The following is a 27,840-nucleotide window of genomic DNA, read 5'->3' as shown; positions in this document are numbered from 1 at the left end:
CCCTATTCATTTACTCAATGCAAAGAACATGGATAAGTTCATTTCATGTGTGAGCTGACTGCCCAAGGCATGATAATCAGAATAGGTCCTATACATGTCCATTTTTGTAGGCAGTCTTTATTCTGGAGATTGGTGCATGAGCGGACATCACACACTGATGACACACTTGCAGCAAACAACAGACTGTGGATCCGTTGCTTGCGGCCAGTAAAGCCCATGTTCATGTGCAGGTAAGGTAAGTATATATAAAACATTAGATTTAAAGATTTTAAATTAAATGAGACATGTACATCCAAAGAATAAGCACGCCAAGGTATATATGAAAATATTATTATAGAACATCAGAGCTGGCATACAGCCAAGATCTCACCCAGGATGTAATATATGGTATGATGGACACAATGTAACTGCAGCCAATGAAGTTATATTACACTTATCAGTCCAGAAATACTATAATGCAGTACCTGGTGGATCTCCTGCCATCCATTTTCATCTTCACAGCCAAGGCTGGCATAGTCCCGGAGCAATAGCTCACAACAGTATGGATCTCCTCCTACCATTGCACTATGATAAAGTGGGGTTAAGCCACGACTGTCCTTATAGTCTGGAGAAGCACCTAAGTCCAAAAGGGTCTGATTTCCAAGTGGAAAAAACGTTTGTTCGTCCACAATCGCATTGTAAAAGAAAGGAAAAGTTAATCATGTCACTAATATTGTTCTTCAATATCTTATAATATTTATACATTTCTCTATGTTTTCATCATACCATGATAAGCATTAATTGGCTTATAACCAGTAAACCTGGTATGTAGCCAACCCTATAGTACAGTATAATTAAAATTCACAGCAGTTGTTGAATGCTGTATTATATAGTAATAGACATAAGTAAATAACTGAATAAAACAACATTTTGGGCCATACTTTAATAACCTGCTAAAGATTAGAATATTTCTAGTAGATACTGTATAATACATACTAATACTTCAAGTTCATCTCACCATTAATACGGCATGGTTGCGGAATCGCACCGCTTTGTGCAGAGCCGTTAGCCCCTCGCGTGTTCTAAAGTCCAGATGCGCACCTCCGCTCTTCAGAACTTTAACCAGTTCTGCTCCTCCATCTAGTTGCGCAGCAAGGGTGAGGGGGCACTCTGTGCAAAGAATTTAAAAGATACATGTATCATTACATGATTTTGTTATTGCAAAAAATAGCAAGCATTTTTAACCATTCAGAATTTTTTCTGGTAATTTTCAAGTCCTACATGTAATTATATGGAGAAAGAACTTTTACCTGTATTGATTTTATAATGGACTAAAGTCTTCAAAACTACATCTGGTTACATAAAAATAGTGCATTGAGGGCTAGTTCACAAATCATTTCATCAGTATTTTTAAATCAGGTTTTGTGATCCAGAGCCAGGATTGGAGACTACACAGAACGGATACAAATATTAAAATTATATAATATTTTATATTTTGGGGGAGGGGAGGTGTGTATTATTGCAATTTTTTTGATCTACAAAATATCTCATATTTGTTCAGCATGTTCATTTGCGCCAAGTTTACTAACCTATTCCACTTTTCACTTATATAAACTTATATCAGGTTTGCTATGTAAATCCAGATGTAGTAAGCAGATTAATGAAATCCACTCTACTTAGCCTCTAGCGCAAGAAAAAACGTAGGAACTGGTTGCGCCATATTTTTGAAACTTTTCAGTTCTTTTTAGACCTTTCTTTAACCTTTGGTATTTAGTTAACATTATGCTTTTTCATAGAAAAAATTATAGAACTGATGTAGTCTGGACTTAACCATGTTCAAAATGCAGTTTAATTAAACACCAAGAAAAACGGTCAAAAAAGATTTTATCCTTAATAGCTTTGAAGACTATATTTTAGTTTTAGGTTAATTCTGTGTTAGAAACCATCTGGACATTCACAGCTAAAACTTACCACTTGGTTTTTGTTCCTGTACAGAGGCTTAAAGGGGTATTCCCACGAAGACAAGTTTCTTAAATGTACGCAGGATAACAAAATAACACAATCTCTAATTCAATGTTATTACCAAATTTACAGCATTTCACAGATATAATTCCAACCAGTCTCTATCACTCCTGGTGTATATAATTTCCGTTGCCCCTAGACACGACCCTGAAATGGTCGGCAGCCATCTTGGATTTCTGTGTGACAGCGGTGGAGTTAAGTTTCTTTCTTTCTCTCTGCCTCTAGCCCTGCCCCCTGCAGTCCAGGACAGAGATCACTCATTGATACACACACACTGACTTCCTTCTGTGATACACACACACTGAGTTCCTGCCGGCAGCAGCGTGAGGAGAACTACAAGCTACAGACAGATAAGTTCTTTATCTGGGGAGGCACAGCAGATGTAGTGTGTTGTGGAATAGCGGAAATGTAGGAGAGTTGACTGTGTCACTGTATGTAATAGGCATATTATGGATCTCATTAATCTCTGATCTGTCTCATCTCCCTCTTTCTATGTGTTAGATACTAGTTCAATGACCAGAAAGTAAATGAAAGTGTATATAAACCTGTACCCTGATAACCTAACCGCATTGTCAGCTCATAGAACTAGATGGATCATGAAGTCTCTGCTTAGAGAGTCCCCTCCCACACCCTGGATTTTTACACTGACCATTATTGAGTTATAGGATCTAAAACAGCAATAACACTGAGTAACATTGTAAAGTAAAGGGTTAAAAGTTAAAAGAGTTATTGTGTTAACCTCACTAGGGGATTAACATTTTAGAAATATCTTTCATGGGAAAGCCCCTTTAAGAAGCCCCTTTAAAGCCCCTTTAATATCATGAATTAATGATCCATGATATTTAGAAAGACATTTTATGCAATACTAAGTTATTACCGAAAACATAGTTAGAATGACACAAAGAATCTCAACAACAAATGATCAAAGCATCATAGTCATAAAAAATACTCAACGTGAGAAAGATTTAAATGTGCAAATCTGAATAAAAGCTGCTTAGACAGGTATGGAAATTCACACTAATCTGAAATGACAGCAAACCGCTGCTGACACAATGATGAGTTATAAAGTAAAGAATGACGTGAACAGCAGAAGAGAACAAACAATTAAATGTAAAATCTAAGCAACAATGGACAGAAGACACAGCATCCAGTATGGAAGAAACAACACAACATTCATGTGTGTCATTTTCTCTATTCAAGTAAATATTTAATTTTTGTACAGAAACATCCCACATAAAGATGGAATAGCGGCATGTCTGGCTTGATACCTGGACAAACATAACCTACCAACAGAAATGGGCACAGAACTTATACAATTTGAGCTCATCCACAACTACTTTGCACTTGGAAGGGACCTGTATATACAGCATATGGAAACATCAATGGGTTCAAGGTGGGCACCACAGTATGCAAATCTTATTTTGGTTGAATTGAAAGCTGTATATCTATCTGCATGCACCACAAAACCCATGTTACATTGATGTAAATTCCATTACATTGCTGATATTCTGATCCTCTGGCTGAGGATGAGGAGGAACTTCTTCAATGCAATGAGGGTTACAACAACTTTCTCCTCACCATGAATCTGAAATTAAGCTATTCAGATAAAGAAATATCAAATAAATAAATCAAATAAATGAAATCTGGACACCACCATACACATTACAGACAACCAAATAACCACATCTATATGCCACAAACAAGCAGACAGAACTGCCTACCTGAGAAATGACAGCTTCCACTCCAAACACACAATGCAATCCATCATATACGGTCGGGAAATACATTACAACTGTTTCTGCTTAGACAATCCTGTAAAAACACCTCCTTGAGCTAAGGTATGCATTTGTCCAGTTGGGCTGTAGACCAAAAGCGACTATGTCGTATTGCCAGAGAACTCCAACTGATTCATCATAAAGATACAAGACTAAAAGAACCCCCCCTCCCTTCTACTTCCCTTCCGATAACTGCTAAACCTGAAACAACTAGTTTTCTGGAGCACCCTGAAGACTCCATCAGAAAATTTTACAAAATGGGTGAAAATCGTGTTATTATACCAGTTGTACCCTGTGTGTACTACGAAAACTTTTGTGTGTTTTTAGAAGACTCTTCAAACCTCCATAATTGCAACTTCCTTCAACATATACACACACACCACATTGTCAGCCAAACAACTCTTTATATTTGCTTTAAATCACATTAACATCTCCATATGTAGAAAGTGTGAGACTTCCTCCTTATTATTTCACATTGTCCATATTTGATAAACATATATTTGAAAACCAATAAATGTTCTCAAGAAAATCTATTGCTTTCTAAATATATGTTTACAAAATATGGACAATGTGCAATAATACATAAGAAGGAAGTCTCACACTTTCTACATATAGAGATGTCAATGTGATTTAAAGCAAAACGTGTTAGCACTTTCACAAGGGTCATCCTTGATCCACATTTTCCTGTGTTGTACATTATTATGTGTGAATAGTGTCTGACCACAGGCCTCTATATGGGAGAAACCCATATATTATTCTTTGGGTGGGTGCAATCACTGGTATAACACATTTGTATAAATTGTATAATGTTTTCATACATTTACAAAAATTAAAACCTCCTGTTCAAATTTTTTTTTTTCATTTTGCCATCTTCTGGTGCTAATAACTTTTTCACGCTTCGGTGTACGGAGCTGTGAGCGGTGTCATTGTTTGCGACTTTTGGTGACGTTTTCAATGCTTCCTTTTTTTAGGACTCTACAGCCTTTTCATTAATTTTTAGAGAGTTTTTTATATGTTTCAAAATGACCAAAAAGTGCCATTTTCGTGTGCTATTTTCTGCTACGGGGTTTAACGCTGTGAAAAAACTTTATTTTATTTTAATAGATCGTGCATTTTCAGACTCCGCGATTCCTAATGTTTTTATGATTTTTACTGTTTACTTATATTTACATGAATTCTAAAGAAAGGGTTTTTAAAAAATATTTTTTATATAATTTTTTTAAAAACTTTTCTTTCATTTTTTTTAAATATTTTACAGACTCCCCAGGGTACTTTAACCCTAGGTTGTCTGATTGATCCTATCATATACTGCCATACTACAGTAAGGCAGTACAGGCAGTCCCCGGGTTACATACAAGATAGGTTCTGTAGGTTTGTTCTTAAGTTGAATTTCTATGTAAGTCTAACTGTATACTTTACTGTATAATTATAAACCAAGCCAAAATTATTTTTGATCTCTGTGACAAATGGATTTTAAAAAAGTCGATCCACGACCAGGAGCTGTGTGGATGTGAAAAGTGTGTATATTCCCTCCCATTTGGATTGACGTAACTCCAAATATCAGTAAGGTTTGAGTGTAAAAATAGTTCTGCCAACCTTGAATGTCCTCTAGCTGCAGTGTTATCCCTCCTGTCCTCCATCTGATGTGTCACTGATTTTCAATCAACTCCCAATACTTTAAGTGGGTAACCATCTAAAAGTATACATTTGTCCAGTTCATCAAAGAAAGGATTTTAGTTGATATTAGGGGCGTAGACATTGTATATACTCATTGTTGCACCTATTCTCCACTCCACTCCACTACAAGTTTTTAGTCTGTTTATTACCATTCTTTAATAAATGAAATGTCATTGCATACATAATTCTATTGTTTTAAAGTGTTTTTTAATCTTTAAGTGGATTTTATTGATCTTTACACACAAAAAAGAAGAAAATATAAACAAATGCCAACAGTGGCATCAACATTAGTTGCAAACAATCGCCAACGTTGGCTGAACAAGCACCATATCATTTTCAAACGTACTCAGGCATAGTTACAATGAAGGTATGTATAAATGCAAATCATTTCTGACAAAGAGAACTAGTATTCTCAAAATCTCATCATCAAGTATCCTCAGTCAAAAAGGTATCACCTGATCTCTCCACTCTCCTTCTGCTCTATATGAATAACACGGTACAAATCTACACTACTATTACTACACAAAACATTGTAAGTTATAGTAGGTCATGACATTAGACACATGTGCCATTTACCATACATCCATACCATTTGGTTTTAGCTTCCTTCCTGTTTGGTAGATGTTGTGAAATAACATAGCCTAATGAATGAGATTTTACATGATTTTTCTGCAGACAAAGTTAGGTTTTGGCCCTGGTGATCTGTGTACCCATATATTTGTTTGTGTAAAAAAATATATTCCAGGATTGTAGCTTGATGTGTTGCATTATGGTTTACCCCTATGCCAGATCTCACAGCACAGTTACTCCCCTCTGTTGTAAACATATATAGTATAAAATTACTTTTTGAAACACAAATGTGTGTAAGTCCCATTTCTTTTTACCTTTAGCAGTGTATCTGAATGATTTTTCCCTCCTGAACACACAGAAAAAAATAGTTTTCTAGAAACTTTAAAGAAATCTATCATTAAAATCGTCATGATAATCTGCCATTAAATTGCCAATCTGAGCACCCAGAGTCCATAATTGTCCTTCTCTTCTTTATTTATGTCCCCTTCAGCATTTTTTTCATACCTCCTTCCCAATGCTGCATTACAAATCCCTAACTTGCCGAATGCGATCTTCATTGCGCATCCACGTCCTACTCAGCCACACCTGGAAGCAGTTGTGCAACCCTAACCTGAATGGAAAGCGGATGCCCAATAAAGATTGCATTGTGCAAGTGAAGGATTTGTAGTGCGACGTCTGACATCACCAGCTGTTGGGAAGGAGGCATAAAAGAAATGCTGCAGGGGGGTGCGTGTATTAGCCAGTGAAGCAGGAGCCCAGAGGGACTCTAGTGATCCCCACAGTACTTCTGCAAGAAAGAGGGCATCTATAAAGAAGAGAAGGGCAGTTATTGAATCAGGGTTCACTGCTTTATCATGACAAATTTCGATGATAGATTTCCTTTACTACAAGGGAGTATCAACGTCAGAAAAAAGGCTGACTCAACTCCGAAGTTAAATAAGTTCATTTACTTAAGTAAGTGATCCCTGAGTATGCAGGATCATTATGCAAGTTACTCTGCAGGCCAATGCCCCATGGATTCTGTAAATATAGATAGCGGCTGATTCATGTAGAATTATGTATTCTGATACTGATTAAATAATGTCTGGACCATTGTACAAGCACTTACTCTTGTATATATACAAGCCCTTCTATATAACTCTGTACTGTCTTATTCTGTTTGTATATGTACCCCATGACCGGTTCAGCGATGTGGCATATGATGGCGCTATATAAAGATTTTAAAAAATGTATTTACCAACATTACAGTATAGTAAGCGAAAAAGTCTAGTCAGCAGATCTGAGCTCACGCTGTGAATTTTCAAGGTTGTAGTATATTTCACTCTGTAGTGCATTCCCTGCAGAAATAGCATAGATTTCATCCATTGTACTGGAGAAAATGTATCACAAAAGAGTTTACGTCTCTAGAAAGCAAAAGTCAAAAGTAAAGCTTCTACTTCCATTATATTTCTAATGTCATTTCTGTTTTCAAGGTCTCTTACCTCCTGTATCTGGATCCTGGTAGTTGGGATCCAGACCCCTCTCTAGTAGCCTGGTCACCTTCTCTAAATTCTGAAGCTGAATGTACTCCATGAATTTCTTTAGATTCCCCTACAAAGTTAATAAGGGAAGCACAAGATAGAAACAGAACAAAGAAAGAAAATTAATTATCAGATTTAAAAACTGGAAATGAGTTTCAAAAACTATATGTAATACATAAAAATAATTTAAAACCACATACAATTAATACCAACCAATCAATTACCATATTAAAATCAGCTTCTGGACCCGAGAGAATAAAGGGTAATCTTGGCAGTAACGGCATGCACACATGTCACGAGTGGCATCTATCCAGTTAAAACCTTGCCATCTTAGGTGGCTAATGGCATACAATATTGAAGATAATTGGGCAGCATAGGCAGCTGTAGGTGGACAACATATTAACCAACTGCTTTTCAGGCTCCATTCACATGTTCCAGTTGACATGAGTTTAAAGCGCAAGTCAACCAGAACTGGGAGAGGCTTGTCCATGTTTCAACGCAGACGCATGCGATCAGTAGCAAGAAACACATGTCTTGCATTCTTTACATGCAAAAAACGAAAAGCTAAAAGTTGAAAATGTCCTCGGTGGTCATTTTTGACCTCATGGGGACATTTAAGATAACAAAAGATACATATGTTACATATTATATATTTATATAAATAGGCACTATAGGGAATCCAATAATTATGTTTTTATGTTATGTTTTTTTGTTTTGAAACATTAACCACAACTAAAACTAAAAGTGACAAAAAATCCTACAAAATGTAATTTGTTATAATATAGTTATATTCATCCCAGGTCAATAAGTGGCCAAAAGTTTCTAATATGACTTCTCCACAGAAGAAAACATATGGGTCTTTTACTAAGGCTACATTCACACTGCCGCATGGGGGATGTATATACGACCGACATATATACGGGAGCAGTACCCTGGGAAAAGATAGGACATGTCCTATCTTTTTCCATATTACGGGGCCGTGCGCATGCTCTTCCGGTCAATACAATACTCCAGGAGTGTCGAAAATTGCAGAAGGACCGATCTCCATGACTCTCATTAGCTGTCTCGAGATGGCCTAGACCAGTGATGGCGAACCTTTTAGCGGCCGAGTGCCCAAAAAGACACCCAAACCCCCACTTATTTATCGCGAGGTGCCAACCAAAATTGAAGCAGTACCTTACTGCTTTCTGTTCTTCAACAATCATATTGGCCTCCTGAGGGCAGCAGTACAGTAGAAAGGTGGAAAATCTGCATCATTTTAGCTTCTTTTCAGTGTCCCTCTGTAGAGCTGTAGGGGCCAGCAGGAGGTCCTCGAAAGATAATTCGGCCCTGTCTATTCATTCTTCCTCTTCCTACAGTCCCAAGTATCAAAATATCACTGACAGCAGCATCTTTTAAGTTGCTTGGAACTGGAGGAAGATTTTTTGAGTCTTGTCTGGTGCGCTGGGGCGATGGCCCGGGTGCCCACAGAAAGGGCTCATAGTGCCACCTCTGGCACCAGTGCCATAGGTTCGCCACCACTGGCCTAGACTGTGGATAATTTACAAGCTGGTACAACCCAATTTCCCCATGACGTCCATGTGATATAAGTTTTTTATGCCTCCCCAGAGTAATTGTTTGGCTACCTAAAAACAGCCTAGCTCCTGTTCTAGTACCAGGGAGCAAAACTTTTCATTCTGTTCAAAATGTTTAACCATTTGATTGCCAGAGCTTATTGAGAACTGAATGAGAGCTGCTCCTGCATTGAGAAGGGATGACCCATGCTACACAACATATGGGTCTGTCTTCTTCCGTCCGTAGGGTAGAAAAGTGTTTGTGTAAATTAAGCCTTAAACTTGGATATTCCCATTAATCTACATATTCAGCGTGAATGCTTGTTTCATGTAATCAGACCTGTTTCCATAACATTTAATTATACTCCATTGTTATTTGTGTTAGGTCATTTTGCTGAACTACATAATTATTTACTTTGCCATTATACTATGATGTTATGCGATCAGCCCGGAAAAATAGCAAAAAATCTTTTTCAGTACATGGCTTATTCCCACTCTCACCTACGAGCAGTAGTCTGACAATACAGCTTCAAGGAAGTGATGAATAATGGAGAGAACTGGAGGAGGAGGAAAGGAAGCAATTAAATCTAATTGTATGCACTGTTCTACAAATGTGAGCCTAAACAAACACGCCAAGAAAATACCACTTCATGTACTGTACATGGGACTACAAATAGGTTCAGTCCTATTTGTAAAAAGGAAAATGTCATCACTAATGACAGATTTGCTACATGAATTTCTGCAACTGTTAAATTTATCGGAATAAGTCATGGTAGCTCACATCAAAATCCAAGCCAACAAAAACCCCCTTGCTCTCCATGGCAGAAAGACAACTATCCGTTGTATGTCAGAATGTCTGTAGCTGGTGGCCGCCAACGTGTTTTGCATAAGATGAATAAGAGGATTGATAATTACTAATGGCTCTCTGGGTGCACTCACACATTCCGTTTTTCATAATTGTTGAGAAAATATCATTAAGAGGTCCTGTTCCTCCTCTTTTTTTCCCTTCGGTCCTGGTTTGGACATCTGCATCTGAAAAACTGAACGTGTGAACTTGTGCCCTATGTGATCACCTATAGAGGGATTTCTTGACCTCTGTGAGACAACAGTAAGAATTAGATGGTGTGGCCATGCATGTGCACTGCTAGCTTCAGTGCAGCTTATGGAACTAGTCAAACACTCTAACTCAGGTAACTTACAATGTAGAGGACATACAAGCATGAGGCCACCCTCAGATGAAGCGGGCCACGGCTACAGATCTGACTGCCGCACGTGGAAATGGAGGGCCGGCGCACCGATAACAATGGGGGCCGGTGCTCCAAAAAGCATGGAGAGCGGCCGTGCCCATGAGGACGGAGGGACAGGGCGCCGATAAAAACGGAGGGCCGGTACATGACCGTGGATAAGGGTGGCCGCAGATGAGGTGGGGAGGTGGCCTGGAGGGCGGAATGGAGGTAGGGTTGCCACAGATGAGGTGGGTGGGTGTATGGGAGGGAGACAGGTTGCCACGGATGAGGTGGGTGGGTGTATGGGAGGGAAGCAGGTTGCCACAGATGAGGTGGGTGGTTGCCTGTTGCTAAGCTAGGGCGATCCGCCACTCATTTCAGCAGGGGGCGCTGCCACCCTCAGACGAGATTCTCAACTCGCCTCATGGTAGGTGAACCCTTGCCCTTGTGCCACAAAATTATAAAATATAGCACAGTTGAAGAGCAGGTTTTGGAGCCCTGCACCAAAATTAATAAATGCCCCTCTATCAGTCTGTATAAAAGAAAAGATAGAGTCTATATTCTTCACCCTCTGGTTTCAGTACAGCGACTATTGTCAACGTGACCTCTGCTGCTGTAGTGGCTACCTGGCTATTTGCATCAACGCTAAGCCCCTGAATACAAACTGAACCTCTTGATGATGGATGTTACTGCACTGGAGAACTGGAGAGGAGGACTATGGGGCAGATTTACTTACCCGGTCCGTTCGCGATCCAGCGGCGCGTTCTCTGCGCTGGATTCGGGTACGGCCGGGATTCATCAAGGCAGTTCCTCCGACGTCCACCAGGTGGCGCTGCTTCGTTGAAGTTCCCTGAAATGCACTGAAGTTCACGATCCTATCCTGGATGAAGGTAAGTGCAAGCACTGCGACACAATTTCCTTTTTTAAATGCGACGTTTTTTCCGAATCCGTCGGGTTTTCGTTCGGCCACGCCCCCCGATTTCCGTCGCGTGCATGCCAGTGCCGATGCGCCACAATCCGATCGCGTGCGCCAAAATCCCGGGGCAATTCAGGTACAATCAGCACAAATCGGAAATATTCGGGTAACACGTCGGGAAAACGCGAATCTGGCCCTTAGTAAATGACCCCAATATGCTAATCGTTTTTCTTACTAACCATACTGATCATGGATAGTTGGTGTGGTAACTGCAGCCTACTATAGGCACCTCTGACAGCTGATTATGTAGTTGGAGGAAATTGCCAAGTAATTGGCAACATCAGTGACTTATGCGGCAGAACGTGTCTCATGCCTCATAGGACCCTGCAGAACTAATAAATAATGGTTATGAGTACACTATACTCCAACAACTAAACAGACGATAATTTTCAGTAACCATGTTAAATATTTGATTCCACTTTATTCAAACTGAATATTAAAGACTAAGCCTTCTATATAATAAGGTTGTGAATTAAAGAGATAACAAAGTATGTGTTTTCTGCCAGAAATGTATTTATGTTAATTAGCGCTGCACATATATTGCTGGGAAAATGGGAGCATGTTTGACAAGTCTGATGTGAACGCCACTGTCACATAAGCAGCAGGTGCAAGGAGGGGTGAAGAAGAAGGGGAGCTGTTATTACACAGAGATGTGCAATGTAAAAACCTGGGCCTTGTTAATTCTGGCACCAGCACAAGCAAAGTACAGGATTATGAAACAGGGAATTAAAACTTAAAATATGCAATGAACATAAGGCTCAGAGCACTAAAGCCTAGATCTAGCTGTAGGGAGATCATACACACGCAGCTTTTTACCTGATTCTCTAGTCAGGCCGGACATAATTCTAGTTTCAGTATCCTTGACCCCTGGTGCCATTACTTCCCAGCTTCCCCTGATTGTACTTGTTGCAATTGTTTAGTCTATGGCACTATTTTAAGTATATTCTTCTGCGCGTATAGGATGCAGCTGTTACTGTAACTCTGTACTTTACAACTATGCAACATTTGATGAAGCTCAGGCTTCAAATGAATAAGAAGTGAGCTGAAGAAACACAGTTTGGCCACTATGCAGGCAACAGACCTGTACAATACTCCAGAAGTAGCTGATTGTCAAAGAACACAATACTGATATTGATGGCCTATGCCAGTGATGGCTAACCTATGGCACTGGTGCCAGAGGTGGCACTCGGAGCCCTTTCTGTGGGCACTGAGACCACCACCAGAGAGGACTCCAGGTATCTTCCTGCAGTCCCAGACAGCCCAGGACTTGCTGTGCACAGAGGTATTTTAAAGTGACAGCTGTACCTGGGACTATTTTCTGCTTTATTGGTGCCCTCAGGGTGCTGGTATCAATGTAAGCTGTGACAGAGAAGGGAGTATAAATCAAAATCAAATTTCTGTGTTGGCACTTTGTGATAAATAAGCGGGTCTTCGTTGTAGTTTGGGCACTCGGCCTCTAAAAGGTTTGCCATCACTGGCCTATGCTATGGATGTGCTTGAACACATATCGGACATTTAATTTAAAAAATAAATAATTCTATTAAATACAAAACAGTTTTTGTTTTTTAATTTTCTTGTTCCTTTCTCTCTATTTACCGTATTTTCCGGGCCATTAGGCGCACCGGAATATAAGGAGCAACAGTCCGATGCGGGGACCTATGTAAGTAGGGTCCGCTGCCCTCATATAGGGCGCACCGGACTATAAGGCGCATTTTGGATTTCCAAGGAAATCCAAGGCTTTTAAGTGCACCTTATAGTCCAGAAAATACGGTATGTAGTATGTGGATATGAGAATAATATTCCTTTTCACTATTTTCATCTATATTTACAGAACACCCAATAAACAACTAACATTTTTATTTTCTTGTGAGTTTTTAATGTTTAGCTCTTTTTAAAACAAATAAAAATAAAATAATATCTCTGTAAAAATGTTTACTGATTTGCTTTAGAAAAATGGGATAGCATGAGATCATTCTGACTAAACACTCAATTATTTGAGTCTTTCTATATGACAATATGATTGTAGTTCACCCTCCTTATATACGTAACCAGATCTCAGCTTGCTGCATTTACCTATGACACATGCTTATAGATAAAATATATCTCACCTTTAAGCCTTTTGCATTATGGCACCCATTCAATTTGAGTCCAAATGTATACAAGTCAGATGTATGCTGTTCTCTCAACATACCATTTACTATATGACTGAATTGCTGTGTGGGCGTAATCCTTTGAAACCTCCACAGTCTGATGTGGATTAATTGCCGATTCTTGTTAAAAACATGGCTACAAGTGGGGGGTTTTGCACTATTGTGAGGCTTATGTTGTAATTATGTACCTAATGTTCTTGTAATCTTTTGGCACATGTGTTCACACATTGTTTAGATGACATTCACATTTCAATAAAAACAGATTAAAAACTGGTGAGAAAAAAAAGATCATATGTAGCATGTAACAGGACAGGATTTTAGCTAGTTGAAAATTGACTCATCTAATCCCCCACAATACACAGAAGGAGGGCATATTTATCATAACCTCTGCACCACGTCAGTGGCGCAGAGGCCCTGAAATAATTGCAAATGTTAACTTATTGCTAGCACTTCACACGGAGGGTGCGGCCGGGAGTGGGTAGGCGCAGGGACAGTAACATAGTCGCCGGCTGGCGGCTGCGTTTATTTCTATGCCAGGCCCTGCCTGGCGTAGAATAAACTCTGCACGGCAGCCTGCCCGGATACATCAAGAGGCAGAAGCGACCATGCTGCGGTGGGCCTATCATACGTCGGCGCACGAGCTTGAGTCCTGGTGAATACACCAGAAAAATACCTGGAGGGGATTCATTATTGGCTTTTTTTTGTCTGCCTACTTTTTTCTGTTGTTGTACCATGAGCTCTATATTCATGTTGTGTCGGCGCCACAAATTACCTTCTTTTCCAAAACTCACACCTTTTTTTGTTGCTCAATTTGGGTGTAGCTCTTTAATTCCGACACTTTTTTGGTGTATTATTAGGTACATAATTTTTTTTTAAACATTGTATTTCTATTAACATTTTTTCAGAAAAAGGTATCACTTACACATGTACATTCATAGAGCACAAGTTGCTCAGTCTTATAGAAAATCAGATCAAGAACAGTTCTGTTATGATCAAGGATGTTTTTTTTGTTAATGTCCGATCTGTTCTTAAGTAATCGTAGAGTATTGTGCATGTATTCAAACACAAAGTACTGTAATGGAATAACTTATACATTTACAACAAAAAGCAAGTCTACCAACTTCAAAACCCCTTCATGAATGTGGTTCACATTTCCAAAGCTCATTTGTTCTTCTTATAGTGCGCCAAATACATTAACCCCTTCCCAATGTGCGCCGTTTTAATATGGCGTGCATCGATTCCCGGTACATGGAGAGGGCTCACGGGCTGAGACCTCTCCATAGCCGGTAAGTATTTGCTGCATATTGCTAGCACCGATCAAGGTGTATTATCCCATCTATTGCCACCGGCAAAGCTGCCAGCAGTTTCAAAAAAGGCGAGGATCGTCGCTCCCCGTGACGTCATTGGGATCGGAACAGGGTGTTCCTGATCCGCACCAGCTAAAGATGCTGCCTGTTCAGGCCCAGGCTATAGTGTTATTCTACGCCAGCGATACAAACTACCAAATACATACATGTATGACATCACATGACCAAGGACTGGTTTTTATATACAGGAAGTAAGCTATTAAGCTTCCTGTCCTATGCAAGCAAGCAGAGATCTAGAAAATAGTGAGAAATTGTTACAGAAAAGATATTGGAAAAATGTATAACTTTTCATTATACAATCAATAGCAATTATTTGTTTAAAGGGGGAACCCCTTTAAGTATCACTGTGTAACCAATACATGGAGATTTTTAGATTATCTAAGCTTTCCTAAGCTAAATCTGAGAGATGCCTCAGTAGCACAGCATATTATATAGTCAGTAATCCTGAATACCTTCGTATGAGCTTGAAGGCTAATGGTAGTGTTGTAGGGTCCCTACATAAGAACACATGGAAAGGTAGCGAGTATGGGGATCTTAGGTGACCCAATATGCCTTACGCTCAATTCCTTAAGAAAGTACAAATTAATACTGGGCATGAAAATTGCCTGCTGAAAACATTCCACCTTTATAAAGCACATTTTGGGATTTTTAACACATTCTCACTTACTTTGGTGTGAAGTTTGGCAAACTGCTTGTCGTCCAGTAGTGTCTGTGTGTAAACTCTTCTTTTATAGCGGAACTACAAAGAAAAAACAGGCCCAGGTCTCATAAATGTATGCAGCCAAGCATTTTGTGTACATTTATGTTAAATGTTTTTGATATAAAATGTATCATATACACTCAGAAAACATAATACAGGCGGTCCCCTACTTAAGGACACCCTACTTACAGACAACCCATAGTTACAGACAGACCCCTCTGACCTCTGGTGAAGCCTTCTGAATGCTTTACTATAGTCCCAGACTGCAATGATCAGCTGTAAGGTGTCTGTAATGAAGCTTTATTGATAATCCTTGGTCCCATTACAGCAAAAAATGTTTAAACTCCAATTGTCTCTGGGACCAAAATTTTTCTGGTCTGGATCTACAATTATAAAATATACAGTTTCGACTTACATACAAATTCAACTTAAGAACAAACCTGCGGACCCTATCTTGTATGTAACCCGGGGACTGCCTGTACACCAATTCATCAAGTTCTTTCATGTCACATTTATATTTTGTGTCAAATCTCTTCTAAGCACAATATACAGGTATTTATTTCCTATTTTATTCTTTTGACTTATAGAGTAAATGAAAAGTTAATATAGGTTAATATTTGAAACTAAAATGCCCTCCTCTTCTCGCTGCTGCGAGGAGCTGACGGGGGAGGAACATACAGTGAGAGATCTCTTGGAGAAGATTAGAGTGACATATGTCTCAGCAGAGCTTTATTAAAATCTACATTGCTCTCACGGTTAAAATCCGCTGGAATATGACTATAAAACAGCTACACATCAGCTAAACACTTACTGTAATGTGATGCAGCATGTGCTGCAGACATATGTGCTGTAGTCTATGGTCACTGAAAACAGATTTGAGAAGTGAGCAATTTTGCAGGCAAGAGATGGCTAATGGATGGGGTTAGAGACCTAAGTGGATGAAATTATATAATTTTTTCTACAAATATTACAAAGAAATTTAACCTGAACAAAACCTAATTCTTTATCCTGAACTTTTCATGTACAACTAACATAAAACTACATCAATAGACTAAGTTCAGCCAATAAAGGGACTTGAAAAACTCAAAAACAGTGAACTATCTTTCTCATTGGATGGACATCATTTTCAAGTGTATATCAAGTATACATTAGGTATCAGAATTCCCTCTCTGCCATATAAGGTAGATAATTCACTATTATCAACCAAACCTGCAGACATAGATACACATTTATTGTATTAAGCCACTTTTGCCATTACTTGCCTAAAAGTGTAAATAAACATAAAAAATGTAACTTCTGAAATGAATAATGCAGTAAGGTTGTAATCTATTTTATTGAAGAAAAATGTCTCCCCCCCCCCTTCACCCTTAATTACCATTGTCTAAATAATCTATTCCTCCTACTTGCACAAACAGCAGACAGATGATAAGAGGCTGTGAATGTCTTAACTCCCTACAGACTGCTTACCCACTGCGGTCATAACGCACAAATTTCATATTTCATAGTAGTAATACACTGCCAATAGGTCCAAGATTTCAGGAAAACTGTAGGATCAGCATTTAAACAAGCACTACCTAAATGAAACACTATGGGGGAGGAATTTTATTAAGAGTGTCAGTCTAACTTTCCCCCCTTCCAGCATATCGCAAGCCGGATTTACTGAGAAGCTCTGGCCTAGAGGTGCACTCATGAAATCTCTGGCAGGTCAGACCATAGCAAATACTGCTATGACCCCTCACACCCATTAAACTGACAAACATTCCTGACAAATTCCTAAAAATGTGCATCTTTTTTTATGCCTTGTCCAGAGTATGGAGTATAAGGAAATTTTGAAGGCAAGTTATAACTGTATTGTGATATGGATTACAATGTGGCAGGGAACAGATACCACTAAACATAACCAGTTTGCTTTTTATACATGCTTTAATAAAATAGTACTATACCATGATGTTATATGTGATATGTTAGGTAAAGGGCCCAAATCTTACCTCAAGGTAGGGTACAGGTGTGGCCAACGAAGGTGGATATTCCCGCAACAGTCGCTCTTCATCAAGGAATTTCCCAGCTCTACCGTTAAATGCTGGCTGGAAGAGTCCATAATTCAGAACGTCCTTCAGGCTGTGGTTGAGGGTGCACAAGATGCGCTGTTTGGACACCCAAACTGGAGCATCAGGGTTCAGCCGGAGGCACTTCTGAATATTCAAAGGAAGCAAAATCAGGAATTAGTTTCATGCTTAGATTTGGTGCCTTGATGACTATGCTGAAAAGTGATAGAATGTATGAGACTGAGTAGGCAATCATTTCCATAAGCCAGGAATTCACACTGCAGACAAACTTCCATCCATAAAAACACTCACTCCAACCTCCATGCACATACTGTAGCTATAGTTATTGTTTGGAAGCAATCACATAACAGCCTCATGAAAAGCACAAACATAAATTCTCGACCATCCATATCCATGGATGCAGTGTTTGCCACCATTGTGGACAATGTGTATACCTACTGTACCTCTTCCAAAGTGGTAGATGACATCTCTGTGTATATTTATACCAGCAATCTGACTGATTAATCAATTTTAATAGAGACTGAAAAAAAAACACATGATGTTAATGCCAAGATTACTGGACAATTTCCTGTCCACGCTTGAGACCAAGTTTTAGCTTTAGAAAGGAATTATATAACAGACAATAAGTGGTGAAACTGTGAAAACTCTGTGTTAACTGTGAGCTGTGAACTTATCTGAATATATGAATAGTGAAAAAAGTTTTTTAAGCAGCTCACCCACTTGTCACACTTCTTGGAAGGGAGTCCACACCAAAGGGATTTGTTCACACGTATAGTTTGTCACGTGTATGGAGTGCATTCGCGTCTCACCGCTTGGACTGCGGGTACAATTCACATACTTTGGAAGGAGGAGCAGACGCTCGAAACGCGTAGGCGACACCTCTACCTGCCGTAACCTTTTAATATGTTTCAATAAAATATCAACGTTTTAGAGGAAGTGCTGCGTCTGCTCCTCCTTCCAAAGTATGTGAACTTATCTGAATACCCTTGTATAATCGGGCAAAGGGGGAAGGATGTTTTTTGGAGTTGAAGCATAAGGTATTGGCATAAAAGGTCCCTGTTTTTAAAAGACAAGGGTACAAGCCTTGCTTTAGTAGCTTATAGTGTATGTTCTAATAAGCCTATATACTACATGAAATTGTAATCTTATTTAAGACAAGTGTTTCCTTGTTCTAACAACGGCATTGTTAGAAGACTTACTCATAGATCTACTGCGGTAATCTGCTTATATTTGTTATCCATGGCCTCCTTCCTTCTAAAATCAAACTGTAAAATTATGCTAATGAGCCAGAAGGGGCCTGTTGGTGGTACCAGAGCCACTCTGTACTGCTGCTTCACAGGCTATTACCGTGTGCAAGGAGTACTTCCCCCTCCCAATGTGTGCTGCTGGTATGATATGAGATTGAGACTATGAGGCAAGGGGGGAGTTCTGTGAGAGCAATGGGGGTGAACAGTGTAACGGCCTGTGAAGCCAGAGCACAGAGTGGCTATAGTTAAATTATGCTAATAAGCCAGAAGGGCTTTTGGGGGGGGGGGGGGTTACTACAGCTGTAGCATCACAAGCTCTACCCTTTTCCTGCTATAATCTCACACAGTGGGAGGGGGAAGTGCTCCTGTAAAATGTAACAGCCTATGAAGCTATAGCACTGAGGGGATCTAGTAACCCATCCAGACCATTAGAATTATTTTAAAAGTTGATTTAGGAAGGAGGATGAGGATAACAAATATACTGTAGGTGAATCTATGAGTAAGTGCCACTGCCCGCTGTCTCAAGTAATGCTAGTTTGAACTGAACCCCCTTCCCCCACCTGGACACACACACTGCTGGAAGGGAGCCAGGAAATGTTAAAGAAACAATCAAAAAGAACTTAAAGGGAACCCGTCACCACTATTTTCACAAATACAGCTAGTGACAGGTTCCTATAGAGCTCTAATAACTATGTGACACCCTGCTTGTAGCTAAAAATTATGCCCCTGAGATTCCCATATATTCAACTTTATAGTTTTATCTGGTAACTAAGCATGGCTACATGTAGTCCAGGTGGGCGTGGCCTCCTCGGGCTGAATCCAGCAGCTCCTCCCCATCCCTATCTCTGTATGCTGCTATAATGTCATGTGACCAGGGTGACATCATCGCAGGTCCTATATCTTTTGTAGCATTAGGAACTGTACACTAAGCATATATGTCATGAAATCACAGCATATTTTATCACATGAAATCACAGCAGCCTGCATGGAGAGGAGTAGAAGTCCATGGAGGCTGCTGTGATGGTTTTATGTGGTCAGATATGTACATGGGGTATAGTTTTCATATTAAGTAGCTCAAGGACCTTTGATGATGTCACCCTGGTCACATGACATTAGGCCACGCCCCCGTGGACTAGCTCCAAAGCTGCATAGATACCAGGCAAGATTATAACTCTGATTTTATGGGGATCTGAGGGGAACAATTTTTAGCTAAAAGCAGGGTGTCAGATAGTTATTAGAGCTCTATGGGAACCTGCCACTACCTGGATTTGTGAAAATAGTGGTGACGGGTTCCCTTTAATTACTCAGTTGCACCAGAAAGGTATTGATGAAATCAACATGCCAGAGACTACTGGAACCTGTCATCATTAACTTCCTGATGACAGGTTCCCTTTGAGAAAAGTGATGATCTCTTAGTGCTCTGTGTACCTGTGTAGTCAGTGTCATGATGACTATGAAAAGCTGTGAATTTGCTGTGTATATAAATTATAGAATAGTATAAAATACCTATAGCTTTAGTTTAACCTGACAGCAGGTGAAGAAGTTTAGGCAAATAATCCCTGCTTTTGAGGGACTAACCTATTGACAAGTTACAGTACAGACTCAGGCAGAGCTATTAACAATTAGTTGAACATCTATTGTAAGGTAAGGAGAAACAGAATGGGTGGGTGGTGCTCTACCTACTGTATGCAAGGCAGAGCTTAAATTCCACATTCAAAAGTTAATAGAGCAGGTTATTTTTACGTAGCATATGGATGGAATTTATAAAAAGCCCATCCAGAATCCTATGACCATAAATTGCTATGGGTTATCCTACACTGTTTAAGCTCCATGTATCCAGGGCTTAAGGGTAGGTTCATACTGCCTTTATTTAGTTGAATTTTAATGGTGGCTGAATTTTAATAGAAAACTGAAATCAAGCCATTTGTCTGTATAGCAGACATAAGAATACACGTATGATACTACTTTATTCAAAGTACAGATGCCGAATAAAGCATGGTGGACAATTTACTATGAACTCTTGAGACTAAAACTACATTTGAAGATTGCGATTGCAAGGTAATAATATGCAGAGACCACAGCAGTCTGCTGTCTGCATATAGGATGTGAGATGCTTAAAGGGGTATTCTCATTTCAGCACATAAATGATATCGTTTGTATGATGAAAAGTTATACAATTTTCCATTATACTTTTTGTATCAATTCCTCACCATTTTCTAGATCTCTGCTTGCTGTCATTCTATAGAAAGCTTCTAAGTTTACTTCTAGTGGACAGAAATCTGACCATGGTCACACAGGTGCACGGCTCGTTATATCACACAGCTCTGACTATTCTCTGTGATACTAACGAGCTGTGCACCTGTGTGACCATGGTCAGATTTCTGTCCACTGGAAGTAAACATAGAAGCTTTCTATAGAATGACAGCAAGCAGAGATCTAGAAAAGTGTGAGGAATTGATACAGAAAGAGCATTGGAATAATTGTATAATTTTTCATCATACGAATAATAACATTAATTTGCCTAAATGAGAATACCCCTATAAGTGTTAGCAGACCAAGACTACAGGTCCACTGAATCCTATTATACACATGATGAGTCATGACTACCATCCGTGATGCTGCATCTGTAACCATGACCCTATTATGTACAGTTCCTATATAACATTACATTTATTTTTATAGTTTCTAGTATTCCATTGATACCTCATTGCTTAATTGATATAGTGTCGCATCTCTTCGCACAATCTTCTCATGGTTTATGTAACTACATGCATCTTATTCTTTTCATACAGAGACAGGTCAGAGCGAGCGCAGAGCTGAAAATCACCGCAATCCCTGGTTTAGCAAGACTTCCAGACGCCCACACACCTGAACCCATGGCAGCACAATTCTTCTGTAGTGAGAACAGTGTGTCATAGTATCCACTCTTTATCATGACTTAACAACATACTTCATATTCTGACGCCTCTGTAGCACCGAGGAAACAGGAGGAAGAATGCACTGCTCTTCCTAAACCCCCATCTATCAATCAATCCCAAAATAAACCCAACCAGATCCCACAAAACTCCAGAATCTGGCAAAAAGCCTGTTTCTAGCTTCATCCTACATACACAGATTTATAGAACATAAACTCCTTCAGATTAGTCAGTCTGTATGTCTGTATATGTAATGTGCACCCCACAATGTCTTTACATCAGTGGGACCATAGGAATTGCTGGGGAGTATGTTAGCACCATATAAATAAAGATGATTATAATTATAATGTTGGTGGGAGAGATAACTGCTAAATAATGATCTCGCTCTTTTCTGATGTCTATGATTCATTCAGAATTATTTCACTCCAGATACATGCAGTGATGTAAAGCAATACACTGGTGACACTTACACAAGCAGGACACAGGGGTTGTAGCAGGTATAACTCATATGTGGTGTGGTTTTCAAAAAATTGAGGCAGCACTCCAAAGTGAAGATGAAAAGAAGGAAGGGTTTATTCCAAAACCAGCGACGTTTCGGTGTCTATCACCTTTTTCAAGCAATAAATACCGAAACGTCGCTGGTCGGAGGAGTGTTTAAACTAGAGACCTGGGGGGAGGGCAACTACACTTGTGCAGGGCAAATAGACAGTGTACATAGAGAGCTGGGAAGAGTCATAGTCCATGGGGGAGGAAGGGGGGCTGGAATGAGATTGGGGAATAAGGGCAAAAGGAATACAGACAGGGAAAACCATATAAAGTGCATGTACACAAATGCCAGAAGCCTCACAAACAAAATGGAGGAACTGGAACTCTTAATGTTGGAGCGGAAATATGATATAGTGGGTATCAGCGACACATGGCTGGACAGTAGCTATGACTGGGCTGTTACTATAGATGGTTATAGTCTTTTTAGAAAGGATCGTATAAATAAAAAAGGGGGAGGGGTTTGTTTACATGTGAATTCTTGCCTCAAGCCCGTACTGCGAGATGACATCAGTAACCCAAATGCAAATGTGGAGTCCCTATGGGTGGAGATAAGGGGAGCGAAAAAGAATAATAAAATATTACTAGGGGTTTGTTATAAGGCTCTAAATATAATGGAGACAGCAGAGGAAATGCTGATTAGTGAAATGGATGCGGCTTCAAAGCATGGTGAAGTACTTATCATGGGGGACTTCAATTACCCAGATATCAACTGGGGGGCAGAAACCTGCAGGTCCTTCAAAGGTAGCAGGTTCTTGTCAACAACAAAAGACAATTACCTGTCGCAACTAGTCCTGGAGCCAACAAGAGGGGGGGCACTGCTGGACTTTATCCTTACCAACAGACCTGATAGGGTATCAAAACTACAGGTTGGGGGGAACATGGGGAATAGTGATCATAATATCATTGATTTTGTATTACGCTTTACTAAGAGTGTTAGGGAAGGGGCAACCAACACTCTTCAGGAGGGCAAATTTTCAGCAACTAAGGGAAGACCTTAAAGGCATAGACTGGGATAATGTTCTCAAAGACAAAAGCCCCCCCAAAAATGGGACTTTTTCTCATATATTCTGAAAAAGTCCTGTGAGAAACACATACCTTATGGGAAAAAGCATAAGAGGAACAAGAAAAAGCCTATGTGGCTAACTAGTCTTGTAAGGAAAGCAATAAGCGAGAAAGATAAGGCGTTTAAGGTGCTAAAACGTGAAGGTAGCGATGAGGCATTACAGGATTATAGAGAGAAAAATAAATCCTGTAAAAAGCAGATAAAGGCCGCAAAAATAGAGACTGAGAGAAATATTGCCAGGGAGAGCAAAAATAATCCCAAATTATTTTTCAAATATATAAATGATAAGAAACTAAAAACAGAGAGTGTGGGTCCCCTTAGAAATAACATGGGGGTCATGGTGGAAGGAGATGAGGAAAGGGCCAATCTACTGAATGTCGCCTTCTCAACTGTCTTTACCCAGGAAAATCCACTGGTGGAAGACACAATGAAGAATAATGTAAATTCTTTTTGGAATGTCAACAGTTTAACTCAGGAAGAGGTATGGCGCCGCCTCGCAACCACTAAGATAGATAAATGACCGGGGCCAGATGGCATACAACCCCGGGTTCTGCATGAACTATGTACCGTGATAGACAGACCGTTATTTTTAATATTTAAAGATTCACTGAGGACTGGTTATGTTCCACAGGACTGGCGCATAGCAAATGTGGTACCAATATACAAAAAAGGATCAAATAGCGATCCTGGAAACTACAGACCGTGAGTCTAACTGCTGTGGTGGGGAAAATATTTGATTGGTTTCTACGAGGAGGTAAGTTCAAGACTGGATCTGGGGGACACTGTGGATGTTGTATATCTGGACTTTTCAAAGGCATTTGACACCGTGCCACATAAAAGGTTGGTATATAAAATGAGACTGCTGGGAATAGGAGAAAATCTGTGTAAGTAATTGGCTTAGTGATAGAAAACAGAGGGTGGTCATTAATGGCACATTCTCAGATTGGGTTGACGTTACCAGTGGAGTGCCACAGGGGTCAGTATTGGGGCCACTTCTTTTTAATATTTTTATTAATGACCTTGTAGTGGGTTTACACAGTCAAGTTTCAATATTTGCAGATGATACTTAGCTGTGTAAAGTAATAAATACAGAGGTTGATAGTTTAGCATTACAGAGGGATTTGTGGAAGCTGGAGGAGTGGGCAGAGAAATGGTTGATGAGGTTTAATGTAGATAAATGTAAAGTTATGCACTTGGGCCATGGAAACAAAAAGTATAATTATGTTCTAAACGGTCAATTACTTGGTAAAACTGGAGCTAAAAAAGGACTTGGGGGTATTGGTGGATGGTAAACTTAATTTTAGTGACCAGAGCCAGGCGGCCGCTGCTAAGGCAAATAAAATTATGGGATGTATCAAGAGAGGAATAGATTCTCATGATAAAGACATAGTTTTGCCCTTATACAAATCCCTGGTCAGACCACACATGGAATATTGTGTACATTTTTGGGCACCAGTGTATAAAAAGGATATAGTAGAGCTGGAATGGGTGCAGAGGAGAGCAACCAGGATTATTAGGGGAATGGGGGGATTACAATACACTGACAGATTACAAAATTTGGGATTATTCAGTTTAGAAAAAAGACGACTGAGAGGAGACCTGATTACAATGAACAAATACCTGAACGGACAGTACAAGGATCTCTCCAAAGATCATTTTAAACCTAGGCCTGTGACCAGGACAAGGGGGCATCCTCTACGCCTAGAGGAGAGACGATTTTACCATCAACATAGACAAAGGTTCTTTACTGTACGAGCAGTGAGACTATGGAACTCTCTGCCGCAGGAGGTTGTTATGGCGGTCTCTATGTACATGTTCAAGAGAGGCCCGTGTGCTTTTCTGGAGAGCAAAAATATCACGGGTTATGGGGATAAAACATTTATTTAATTCTTAAAGATTGGACTTGATGGACTTGCGTCTTTTTCCAGCCTTATATACTATGATACTATGATATCTATCTATCATCTATCTAGTTATATATACATAATTTACATACATACAATAAACATATTTATGCTTCTATACATCTATTATCTATATATAAATCTATATAATCGTTCATATTTACCTTCTATCACAATCTACCTATGATCTGTCTATCTCCTATAAAATTCTCCTATAGTCCCACATTACAGATTGTCTTACCATAATACATTTTGTAAACTACAAAGTGTTATTATTGTGCAGGGCTTAAGGGAACCTCTTGCTGAATGTGACTGTTCATAAAATTGTTTTATTTTGGGCCCCCCATTTAAAAGTTGCACTTTTGCTGGAGTGTGTACCCTTTGCGGGGCTAAAATGGCTTGCGCAGGGATTAAAATAAGTGTGCGCTGGGGTTGTGTCCAACGTGACCATTTTGTGGCGCAGCTGCGCTGGCTTCCATGCGACACAAATTAGGGGGCGTGCCATCAGACGGGGGTGTGCCATCAGTTAAATAGTGCCCTATTTAACTTTTAAATTGTGTTACACGCCCTATGTTAAAGGTGCACCGCAAAAAAGTTAGTGAACTCTGTCAGACTTGAGTGGGGAAGCGACAGATTCATGATTTCTGGCGCATGATCTCAGTGAATCGCACAATGCTGTATTATAGACGGACAATGCACTTTTCGTGGACTCCAGTGACCCTGTAAGTAAATGTGCCCAAAAGTGTATAATGTGACTAACCCTGATCTAGCTCTCCTTTCCTGTATGGAAAACTTTTTAAAAGCTAGCAAAGAATGCACTAGTTAATAATTCAGCAAATATCTACAAAATGTAAAGTTGGGTTCAGAGTCCATGTGTCGTCCTACCATATGCCTAACCTGTGGATATATGCATATTTATTGCATCAGAGAAAGCTAACTAACAGGTGTAAAGTCTAGACTAGATAGTATATACAGGAAAGTTATCATCCAGCATCGTCCACCATGATAAAAATGAAAAACGAATATCAAATCTGCCCTACTATTGCTGCAATATAATTTGGGGGATATTCTTATACTACTGATAAGGAATATTTGCTTTTGACTTCAGTGGCGTTACATGACAAAGGGGCCCAGTTATCTATGTAGACAGAGGTCTTTGATTATTTATGAAATTACAGACAAGATCAACAAATCAGCAACAAAGTTAGTCATGGTGGGAATGCAGTAATTTAATAAAGCTGCTTTGATCTTGTGTGTAATCCCAGCTAATGAAACTATATGAATCACACTTATCTATCCTTTGGCAATTACTAAATTGCTAAAACAGTGACGGTAAGGGTTATCTGAAGCTGCGTTCACATGATGCATTTGCATTGTATTTACATTGTGTTAACACAGGGTTTACATTTTATGTACACCACATTTGTGATGTTTACATGATGTTATCTTTATGTAAATGCAACATGTGAGTGCAGTCTCAGAGTTACAAAAATATGGACCTATACTGCTTGTTTAACTACAAAATGAGTATCATTATTCCTTATCTATTTTATATACAGAGCATATTTACACACTCTAATCCTTAATGCTCATTATAGGAAATGCTAGAAAGGATATTTCATACCTTTAGCAGTTTAATAGGGTAAAATCTGCCTTTAAAGAAGTTTTAGTAAGGCTACATTTACACACATGTATGGGGGACGTATATTCGGCCGACGTATGTACGGCCGATATACGTCCCCCATACACTTCTATGGGCTCATGGCCCTGTACAGGAGCGGTAAGGTGCAGCACACGTGCGGCACCGTACCGCTCCGTAGCCCGGGAAAAGATAGGACATATCCTATCTTTTCCCGTGGTACGGCACCCACCGTGCGCTGTATCTTCCTATGGAGAGGGGCGGGGGTGAGCAGCGCTACGGTATGGCGGGCATACATTGTGTGAATGTAGCCTAAATCAGAAGAATACATCATGTAGTATTAGGCCATGTTTTTAGTAAAGATGATAGTAAGGATATTATTGTATTGAATTCTGTTTGATTGATATTCTGTGAAACGTCATTGACTGATGTATAGTTCTGAGCACATGCCTCCACTACTACAATTATACCAAGTTATGCTCCAACATGTGATGCAATGGACTGCAACGGTCAAGAAGGCCTAGACTGAAGCTGACAGCAGCTGGTTACTATACTGGTAATTGGAAAGTACAATAAAAATACAGGTAGACAGTACAGTCGTAGAAGCAGGAATGCATATAAATTGATCTCAAAATAATCATACTCAGTTTGTTACATTAATCTGCCAAGCTATGGTGAAAGAGGCCTATTCCACTTGTAAAGACAACATCTATATATTCTAATGACTTATGAACGTCTATCGTACAATACAAATGTATGTATGTAAAAGACCCCAACAGTTTCTGAAAAATAAGGCTTTACTCAAGCTTTTATTCAGGAATAAGAGCGCTACAGTGAGCTCAAAACGTGTTGAATGTACCCAGTAACAAGTATGATGGAGGCTGTTATTTTATTGACCAGATTGAAGAAATGGATTTTATCAGAAGGTGACGGAAAATTTCTTTT

At 39.5% G+C, this 27,840-nt stretch overlaps 1 protein-coding gene and 1 long non-coding RNA gene across 9 annotated transcripts in view; one reads left to right on the top strand and one right to left on the bottom strand.

Annotated features, from left to right (window-relative positions):
* SHANK3 (SH3 and multiple ankyrin repeat domains 3) overlaps nucleotides 1-27,840 on the bottom strand; it is a 249,639-nt gene that overhangs the window by 136,495 nt on the left and 85,304 nt on the right. For 6 of the 7 annotated variants that reach the window (XM_072147633.1, XM_072147630.1, XM_072147634.1 and 3 more), the window contains exons 4-8: nucleotides 17,504-17,707; nucleotides 15,483-15,554; nucleotides 7,505-7,613; nucleotides 998-1,149; nucleotides 465-632 (exon numbers count right to left, since the gene is read on the bottom strand). In XM_072147633.1, the coding sequence (XP_072003734.1) occupies nucleotides 465-632; nucleotides 998-1,149; nucleotides 7,505-7,613; nucleotides 15,483-15,554; nucleotides 17,504-17,707 (705 nt within the window). Of the gene's footprint in view, nucleotides 1-464; nucleotides 633-997; nucleotides 1,150-7,504; nucleotides 7,614-15,482; nucleotides 15,555-17,503; nucleotides 17,708-18,024; nucleotides 18,128-27,840 lie in introns of those variants that run through there. The other variant, XM_072147637.1, reaches the window with a different exon arrangement.
* Nucleotides 173-21,971, top strand: LOC140127220 (uncharacterized). 2 transcript variants are annotated; one of them, XR_011854966.1, is made up of 2 exons: nucleotides 173-230; nucleotides 21,621-21,971. It is a non-coding gene; the product is annotated as an uncharacterized lncRNA (long non-coding RNA). The 2 variants fall into 2 exon arrangements; XR_011854965.1 differs by having other exon boundaries at nucleotides 178-235.

The sequence above is a fragment of the Engystomops pustulosus genome, chromosome 4 (genome assembly GCF_040894005.1).
Source record: "Engystomops pustulosus chromosome 4, aEngPut4.maternal, whole genome shotgun sequence".
In the NCBI taxonomy this organism is placed as follows: Eukaryota; Metazoa; Chordata; class Amphibia; order Anura; family Leptodactylidae; genus Engystomops; species Engystomops pustulosus.
The sequence above is the reverse complement of the archived record's forward strand: the minus strand, read 5'-3'. Positions and strand labels throughout refer to the sequence as shown.